The 10510-nt window shown below is 36.8% G+C and overlaps 1 protein-coding gene across 1 annotated transcript; it reads left to right on the plus strand.

Annotated features, from left to right (window-relative positions):
• Positions 1–7944: 7944 nt before the first annotated feature.
• Positions 7945–9543, plus strand: LOC133294593 (2-methylpropanoate--CoA ligase CCL4-like; the record flags this gene model as incomplete). Its single annotated transcript, XM_061493295.1, has 1 exon — positions 7945–9543. A coding segment is annotated over one exon (1599 nt), but the record flags the coding sequence as incomplete, so codon positions are not given.
• Positions 9544–10510: the final 967 nt, after the last annotated feature.

Raw genomic sequence — 10510 nt, forward strand, 5'->3', positions numbered from 1 at the left:
TCGAAAGGGTATAGATTTTACTGTCCTTATCATACTACAAGGATTATTGAATCTGGAAATGCAAGGTTCATTGAGAATGGTGAAGTTAGTGGGAGTGAAACACCACGTAAAGTGGATATTCATGAAGTGAGAGTACAAGTTCCATTACCTTGTAGCTCTAGTAAAGTTATTGTTCCTTATGCTATTGAACCAATCAATAATAATGAAGGACAAGTTAATGATCCCACTACTCATGAAGAGATCATTGTTGATGAATCGAATGAATCCATAGTAGAAGAACCACAACAAATAGCATTAAGAAGATCTCAAAGAGAAAGGAGACCTGCTATTTCTAATGATTATGTGGTATATCTACAAGAGTCTGAATTTGACATGGGTATTCAGGATGATCCAGTAACGTTTTCACAAGCCATGAATGGTGAAAATGGTGATAAATGGTTAGATGTTATGAAAGATGAGTTGAAATCTATGGAACAGAATAAGGTCTGGGATCTTGTTGAGTTACCAGAAGGGTGCAAGAGAGTTGGTTGTAAATGGATCTTTAAGACCAAACGTGACTCTCATGGTAACTTGGAACGTTACAAGGCCAGACTAGTTGCAAAGGGATTCACTCAGAAAGATGGCATTGACTATAAAGAAACTTTCTCACCAGTTTCAAAGAAGGATTCTTTAAGAATTATTATGGCATTGGTGGCTCATTATGATCTAGAGTTATACCAAATGGATGTGAAAACTGCCTTTCTAAATGGAAATTTAGATGAAGATGTGTACATGGACCAACCAATGGGGTTCATAGAAAAGGGTAAAGAGCACATGGTGTGCAAACTTAAGAAGTCAATATACGGACTTAAACAAGCTTCACGGCAATGGTACCTTAAGTTCAATGATACCGTTGTTTCCTTTGGATTTAAAGAAAACATTGTTGATCGATGTATATATCTGAAGATCAGTGGGAGCAAGTTCATCTTATTGGTTCTGTATGTTGATGATATTTTGCTTGCAACTAACGATCTTGGTCTTTTGAATGAGACTAAGAAGTTCTCTCTCTAGTAACTTCGAAATGAAAGATATGGGTGAGGCAGCTTGTGTGATAGGAATAGAAATATTCCGTGATAGATCACAAGGACTATTAGGTTTGTCTCAGAAAGCATATATTAATAGAGTTCTAGAGAGATTCAGAATGGAAAACTGCTCATCATCTCCAGTTCCAATTCAGAAAGGAGATAAGTTTAGTCTCATGCAATGTCCTAAAAGTGAATTGGAACGAAAAGAAATGGAGGCAATTCCGTATGCATCATTAGTTGGGAGTTTAATGTATGCTCAGACTTGTACGAGACCAGATATTAGCTTTGCAGTTGGGATGTTGGGTAGATACCAAAGTAATCCCGGTATGGATCACTGGAAAGCAGCAAAGAAAGTTCTGAGATATTTGCAAGGAACTAAAGGTCACATGCTTACTTATAGAAGGTCTAGCAACCTTGAAGTGATTGGATACACAGATTCAGATTTTGCAGGATGCGTAGACACAAGAAAGTCTACATGTGGTTACCTGTATCTTTTAGCTGAAGGAGCTATATCATGGAAAAGTGCGAAGAAGACTGTAATTGTTGCATCCACTATGGAAGCTGAATTTGTGGCATGCTTTGAAGCCACGATTCAGGCTAAATGGCTACAAAACTTTATTTCAGGGCTTGGATTGGTCGACAATATTGAAAAGCCGCTGAAAATTTATTGTGATAATTCTGCAGCTGTCTTCTTTTCTAAAAACGACAAATATTCCAAAGGTGCTAAACATATGGAATTAAAGTACTTTGTCGTTAAAGAAGAGGTTCAGAAACAAAGAGTGTCTATAGAGCATATTAGCACCGATCTTATGATAGCTGATCCCTTGACGAAGGGATTACCGCCCAAGACATTTACTGGTCATGTATGTAGAATGGGCATTATGTCAGCTAATGAATGATGATAATTATTGTTATGTATTAAAGTATTGACACTCTGAGCTCATTGATGAATATATGTTTCTGATATTGTCTTGTTTTCAATTTATGTATGCATGCAAGTATATGTGATGATATTGAAAATATTTGTGGTCCGTTATGAAGACATCATTGTTGGACATAATGTGTACTTCCTATTAAAGTATCATGTTAGGAAGAAGAGTCAATATAGTAGTACATGGAAGGGATTATGCCGACTTGATAGCATACAACCGCCATGACTCTTGTTGATTTTATTTCTAATAATGAATTATGATGAAGTCAATGTATGGAACCTTTAGCCTAATAAATGCGCATTATAATGAATGTTGATTAAATCATGAAGGGACACCTCATCACATGAGCCAAGTGGGAGAATGTAAAACTATTTGTCTCAGGTGTACTATTATGTGTCAGTTGGTTTAATTAATAAAAGGGGCATAACGGTAATTGACAATTTAAGGAAGTTGGGAAGTTATTTATGAATAAACAACTGGTGACAGGTTCAGTTATATAAGAGTTTTTTTGGTAGTTTTCTGAGAACAGTATCTTCAGAGAAACTCTCCTTCATTGTCTGCCCATCATAGTTGTATCCAATCACTGTCAAAGAAGATACAAGTAGGGAAAAATGTCAAGACTCTGAGAAAGGCATTCCACCATCAAAGTTCTTCCGCACTAATGGAGAAAGGTACACCCTTATGTGAAACTCATAAATTCTGAAGATCCTCTGTCATGTTCTTGAATGATTACTGTTAAACATGAATAAATGTATTACTGATGAAATTAACTTACATCCCATTCTATTCTCTACAACAACACCTCCTTCACCTGGTCCCAAACCCACCGTCGATGCCTCCAACTCGCCTCCTCCCTCGGCATCCGCAGGGGCGACGTCGTTTCTGTACTCTCCCCAAACACTCCCCCCATGTGACAGGGGAGGAAGAATATTTATGTCTGCACAATTAGTGGGCTGCCCTCGAATTTTTATTTTTGTAAAAAAAGTTTAAATTAACCCTTGAACCCACTCATAATCTAGTTGTTTCTATAACAAAGGATGAAGAAATCATGGCGATAAGTATGTGACAGGGGAGGAAGAATATTTCTCTTTAATCAATTTGAGTTGCTACGTTGTTTTAATTATTTTCGTACGTTGCTAACTAATATAAGAATAAATATCATTTTTGGTCCCTAACAAAAAATTCGTCCCCACTTTAGTTCATTATAAAAAAAATAATCACCTGGTCCCAATGAAATTTAAAGTGAACCTATTTTAGTCTTTTTGAAACTAATGTAGGTCTTTTTTGAATTTGTGAGGAACTACGATTTTAATTAAATTGATTCACTTTGAATTTCTTATAAACCTCCTTGAGACTAATTTTTAGTAAGGGACTAAAATGGGGACCATATTTTTTTGTTAGAGACTAAAAATGATATTTACTCCTACTATAAATATTGAACTAAGAGATAAATAATAACCTACATGACTACAAAAAAAAATTTAAAATGCAAATCTTGTGTCCGCACTTGCGGACATGTGACCCAACGTGGGTCCGCAAGTGATTTCGACGGTAACAGTTTGATGATTTTAAAATATCTTAGTAATAATAAACAAATAATCATAATTTTTTATTTATTTTGGATTAATTTAGAACATAAAGAATAAAGAAAAAGAATTTATCTATAAATAAAATGGGAGTCAACTGAGTTGTGACGATTTGTTAACCGAAGTTTTTGTGTTTTGGGTCATTTTAGCTGCGACAGCTTGTGATCCATAAATCATAATAAAATTATAATTTTAAAATTACGGGTTAGCTGAGTTGAGACAGTTTGTTAATCTTACATCTTGCTCGGATCATTTTGATTGGGACAACCTGGTGATCTAGGAACATCGAAATAATCAAATGAATTTTTCCAAAATTAAAATCAATAAAACACACAAATATTTTTTAAGAACAACGTAGCTTTGAATTCCTCACTGCACCTGAGGATACGTCGGCGCGGAACTCTTTCAGTCAAGCTAAAATAAAGTTTAATAAATTATTTCTCTTCTTAATCACATTTATATTTTATAAGAAAAAGCAAATATTTTTAAAAGCCTATTAATAATTCGCACAATTAATTTAAGGTAACCGTTTTAAAACGGATGTGTCAGAGGTGCAGTGAGATTAAGTTTTCACCCTTCCTTGCGCATAATTAGACTCTCGAACCTTTGATCTATAATTTTAAAGACCAGTTTGCAATAAAAGGTTTTTCAATTTTTTTCAAAGTAAATAAAACTGGTGGCGACTTCATTGTCTTAATTTTTTAAATTTCGGATCCTTACAAATATAAATCTAAATCTGATCTACATCAAACAAATCTTATAAATTTTAATATATATATCAAATACATCTTAATTTGAGTTTCGTTCGTGGTGGCTTCCCAAGCCAACATATTAGCTGACATTGCAAATGAGAAATTTAGTGAGTAGTTCCTCGTTTATTTGAAAAAGAGAAAATTTAACATGAACTTGTTGAGATAGTCAACTTTTAATTTGTCCTTGTGGCGATAAAAATATCAGTGCGTTCTTTGGTTGCAGCTTAGCTGTAATATTGCTTCAACTTGTCAGGATTCTAGATTCTTTTGCTATGCTTTTTTTTTCCATGGTTTCTAAGATGTATGCTCTGAATTTTTCCTTTATTCGGTAGGGTCCTTTTTAATTCGTAACTAGCTTTTCGTTCTTAGCATTTTTATTTTTGATATCCGATCTTCTGAGTACCAAGTTGCCTTTCTCAAACGACCTTGGCCTGACTTTTTTTTGTACTTGGTCGCTATCAATTGCTTGGTTACTATATCTCAACAATGTACCATAACTCTCTCCTTGTCTAATAGGTCCAGCTCTATGGCCAGGGCTTCATTGTTTCTTTCTTCTTCATCATTCAAGGCTTACATCCTTTTTTAGGACGACTTTCCAATTTCTACCGAGATCATTGCCTCGTATCTGTAGCTGAGCTTGAACAGAGTTTCACCCATTGCAGATTAGATGTCGTCTGGTATCCTCATAGCACAAAGTGTAGTTATTAGACTCAGTTTCCTTTCGCACACATTCAATACATCAGTTTAAAAACAGTTATCTTTAATTAATTATGCAAATTATTAATAGCTATAAAAAATATTTACTTTATCTCGTAAAAAAATATATGATTATTTTGGAAGAAGGAAAATTAAATTATTAAAATTTATTTTTGGCTTGATAGAAAAAATCTCGCTCCAACGTATCCTCTGGTGCAGTGAGAAATTTAAAGCTACGTCGTTCTTTAAAAATAATGTTAATTTTAATTTTTATAACGTTTTGAAATAATCTCACTTTTTATGAAATTTCTTTAAACTTGGGAAAATCGAATCATCAAGTTGTCTCACCCAAAACTACTCAAATAAAGTATGTGCGGGATTGACAAGTCGTCGCGGTTAAATCAACCTCAGAATAAAATGATTTTAATGTTATTAATGGTACCATTACAATTTATGATAGATATATATAAATTTTAGATTATCAAGCTGTCACGGCTAAATTACTCATTTATACATAAATTAATTTTGATGTCATTATATTAATATAAATTTTATTAAAATGTATTTTGGATCATTAAGTTGTCACAACTAAAATGATCCAAAAAACTATGAAATTAATAAGTCATCACGTCTAATTTAATCCTTAATTAAGTTTCTAAACTATATAATAAAATTTCTAATAAAAATAATAAAGAGCACAAAAATATTCAAAAGTAAGAAATTATTAACTAAAAGAGAAAATAAGTGAACTTACCTAAAAAATGACAAAACTTGGTGTATCAAGCTAATTTGTGGAGAGCCACCCTAATTCTTCCAAATATCTACCTCATAGACAAAAATCACTTTGCAATACTGTAACATTCCCTATTACTGACTAACATAGATGATATCACATTACTTTCTAGTTCTTATTTTATTTTAATAAAATATCACATTCTAACGCATCATATATTAAATAAGGCATATAACAAAATATCCTTAAAATTATACATGAAACAAAAGTCAAGTTGACTGTTACATTTGAAATGGACTATATTACATCATCATTTAACTGAAAATAAACGCTTTTATTCTATCAGTTACTCGATTAAGTCTTCAAAGTCATTATCCGGTGTTTCATCCTATTCTAAAGCTACACATATTGATATGCTTACTTTCTGAAAATGTTAGCATAAACATAAACACAAGTGAGATAAATCTCAATATTTAAATTTTTGAACTAAAATCAATACTGAAAAATATCATTCTCACAAAAGATAAAAGGACTGTTAGGTTTGTCTCAGAAAGCATATATTAATAGAGTTCTAGAGAGATTCAGAATGGAAAACTGCTCATCATCTCCAGTTCCAATTCAGAAAGGAGATAAGTTTAGTCTCATGCAATGTCCTCAAAGTGAATTGGAACAAAAAGAAATGGAGGCAATTCCGCATGCATCATTAGTTGGGAGTTTAATGTATGCTCAGACTTGTACGAGACCAGATATTAGCTTTGCAGTTGGGATGTTGGGTAGATACCAAAGTAATCCCGGTATGGATCACTGGAAAGCAGCAAAGAAAGTTCTGAGATATTTGCAAGGAACTAAAGGTCACATGCTTACTTATAGAAGGTCTAGCAACCTTGAAGTGATTGGATACACAGATTCAGATTTTGCAGGATGCGTAGACACAAGAAAGTCTACATGTGGTTACCTGTATCTTTTAGCTGAAGGAGCTATATCATGGAAAAGTGCGAAGAAGACTGTAATTGTTGCATCCACTATGGAAGCTGAATTTGTGGCATGCTTTGAAGCCACGATTCAGGCTAAATGGCTACAAAACTTTATTTCAGGGCTTGGATTGGTCGACAATATTGAAAAGCCGCTGAAAATTTATTGTGATAATTCCGCAGCTGTCTTCTTTTCTAAAAACGACAAATATTCCAAAGGTGCTAAACATATGGAATTAAAGTACTTTGTCGTTAAAGAAGAGGTTCAGAAACAAAGAGTGTCTATAGAGCATATTAGCACCGATCTTATGATAGCTGATCCCTTGACGAAGGGATTACCGCCCAAGACATTTACTGGTCATGTATGTAGAATGGGCATTATGTCAGCTAATGAATGATGATAATTATTGTTATGTATTAAAGTATTGACACTCTGAGCTCATTGATGAATATATGTTTCTGATATTGTCTTGTTTTCAATTTATGTATGCATGCAAGTATATGTGATGATATTGAAAATATTTGTGGTCCGTTATGAAGACATCATTGTTGGACATAATGTGTACTTCCTATTAAAGTATCATGTTAGGAAGAAGAGTCAATATAGTAGTACATGGAAGGGACTATGCCGACTTGATAGCATACAACCGCCATGACTCTTGTTGATTTTATTTCTAATAATGAATTATGATGAAGTCAATGTATGGAACCTTTAGCCTAATAAATGCGCATTATAATGAATGTTGATTAAATCATGAAGGGACACCTCATCACATGAGCCAAGTGGGAGAATGTAAAACTATTTGTCTCAGGTGTACTATTATGTGTCGGTTGATTTAATTAATAAAAGCGGCATAACAGTAATTGACAATTTAAGGAAGTTGGGAAGTTATTTATGAATAAACAACTGGTGACAGGTTCAGTTATATAAGAGTTTTTTTGGTAGTTTTCTGAGAACAGTATCTTCAGAGAAACTCTCCTTCATTGTCTGCCCATCATAGTTGTATCCAATCACTGTCAAAGAAGATACAAGTAGGGAAAAATGTCAAGACTCTGAGAAAGGCATTCCACCATCAAAGTTCTTCCGCACTAATGGAGAAAGGTACACCCTTATGTGAAACTCATAAATTCTGAAGATCCTCTGTCATGTTCTTGAATGATTACTGTTAAACATGAATAAATGTATTACTGATGAAATTAACTTACATCCCATTCTATTCTCTACAACAGCACCTCCTTCACCTGGTCCCAAACCCACCGTCGATGCCTCCAACTCGCCTCCTCCCTCTCCTCCCTCGGCATCCGCAGGGGCGACGTCGTTTCCGTACTCTCCCCAAACATTCCCCCCATGTACGAGCTCCACTTCGCCGTCCCCATGACCGGGGCCATCCTCAACAACCTCAACCTCCGCCTCGACCACCGCACCCTCTCTGTCCTCCTCCTCCACAGCGAATCCAAGCTCGTGTTCGTCGACGTTCTCTCCCTCTCTCTCATCCTCGACGCCCTCTCCTCCTTCCCGCCAAACACCACCCCGCGTCCCCATCTCGTCCTCATCACCGATGATGCGGTCGCGGTGCACCAAGACCTTTTCCCAGTCGTTGAGTTCCTGGACTCCTACGAGGGTCTCATGAGCAAGGGCGATCCTGGCTTCAAGTGGGTCAGACCCAACTCCGAGTGGGACCCAATAACTTTAAACTACACTTCAGGTACGACGTCGTCTCCCAAAGGCGTGGTGCATTGCCACAGAGGAACCTTCATCGTGGCCCTTGATTCCTTGATTGACTGGTCCGTGCCGAAACAGCCGGTTTACCTGTGGACTCTGCCCATGTTCCACTCTAACGGATGGAGCTTCCCGTGGGGAATCGCTGCCGTCGGTGGAACCAACGTTTGCGCGCATAGGATCGACGCCCAGACGATCTTCCGCTTGATTGAATTGCACGGGGTAACCCACATGTGCGCTGCGCCTGTGGTGCTCAACATGCTAACGAGCTTCGACAGAACCGAACCGCTTAAGAACCCGGTTCACGTCCTGACTGGCGGTTCGCCTCCTCCGGCGACGGTTCTGTCCCGGGCAGAGTCGCTGGGTTTGGTGGTGAGCCACGGGTACGGGATAACGGAGACGTGCGGTGTGATAGTGTCGTGCACGTGGAAAAGGGAGTGGAATGAGTTTCCGGCGAGGGAGAGGGCGAGGCTGAAGGCGAGGCAGGGAGTGAGGACGGTGGGAGTGACGGAGGTGTACGTGGTGGACGCTGAGTCAGGATTGAGCGTGAAGCGGGACAGATCAACGGTGGGCGAGATAGTGGTGAGAGGAGGGTGCGTGATGCTGGGTTACCTGAAAGACGAAGAAGCGACGTCAAAGTGCATGAGAAGAGGGAATAGGTGGTTCTACACGGGGGACGTTGGGGTGATGCACCGGGATGGGTATTTGGAGATCAAGGATAGGTCTAAAGACGTCATAATAAGTGGCGGAGAGAACCCCAGCAGCGTGGAGGTGGAGGCGGTGCTGTATACTCACCCTGCGGTTAACGAGGTGGCTGTGGTGGCGAGGCCAGATCATTTCTGGGGGGAGACGCCGTGTGCGTTTGTGACCTTGAAGGGTGGTACTGGGTTGACGAAGAAGCCTTCGGAGAAGGAGCTGATGGAGTTTTGTAGGGAGAGGTTGCCACATTTTATGGTCCCGAAGACGGTGGTGTTTATGGAGGAGCTGCCGAGGACTTCCACGGGGAAGGTTCGGAAAAATATACTTAAAACGGATGCCCAAGCTATGGGGTCTTTGCCACCGCCAACACCACCACCTAGTCGCACGTAATAATGATAAACTATATATTGTTTTGTTTATACAAGAGTTAAGAGTTATCTTGTAGTAAAAGTGATTGTGTTATGGTATATAGATTTGTTTTTGCTGAAGTTTTTTTTTTTTTGCTGCGGGTCCCTCAAAATGTTGTGTATGTAAAAAGCTTTTTATGATCACGTTAAATAATAGATGATAAACCCTTTGTTTATAGAGAAAGAAAGACTTTAATTTGCAGCTATTAAATTGGTGGTTACTTGTGTTTCAACCAAGCAATATTTCTCTCTCATTTTTGGCTCACAAATGGGTTTAAACCATGTTTTAGGAATTGAAACGTGATATTTTGGTCAGCACATTAAATCTCTCATGTTAAGTAACACATAGTGACACGGAATGATCCATTTTCCTGGATCTCCTTTATCACGATCATATCATGTGAAAAAATTAATCTTTTATAGACAAATCAACTGTCATAACTTATTATTTTATATTCTAATATATATTTTTTTCTCTTATTTTTTATCATTATTAATTTGCCCATAAATAATTAGAATCTTCTCATATAATATAATTATTTAACTAACACACGAGAATATTCACTCTCATCTATTTCATTTTAAGTATGGTATTTTTTCTACATTCTTTTGTTTTTTTGATATTTTTCTGCTCTTTTAACATTTTATTATTATTTTTAAAAATTAAGATGGGCCAACTCATTTAATCCATTCGCTTAAGTGGTTTGAACCGGATTAATAATTTTTAGATTACTACTAAAGTGATCCGGATTGGGTTTGCTCACTTTAAAGGCCAACCCATCCACAGTGGCCCGACTGAGTTGACCTAATTGGATAGTTTTATATATCATTTGACCGATTTGATTATAAATATTGTGAACACCGGATTTTGTCCCAAATCTCTTTTAGTTAGTGTTTGGTTGAAGGTTTATTTTGGGATTGATGAGAAAGTATAAGTGGATATTGGAAAA

The sequence above is a fragment of the Gastrolobium bilobum genome, unplaced genomic scaffold (assembly GCF_033153095.1).
Source record: "Gastrolobium bilobum isolate Gb01-03AN ecotype WA unplaced genomic scaffold, APGP_CSIRO_Gbil_v1 utg698903, whole genome shotgun sequence".
NCBI classification, from domain to species: domain Eukaryota; kingdom Viridiplantae; phylum Streptophyta; class Magnoliopsida; order Fabales; family Fabaceae; genus Gastrolobium; species Gastrolobium bilobum.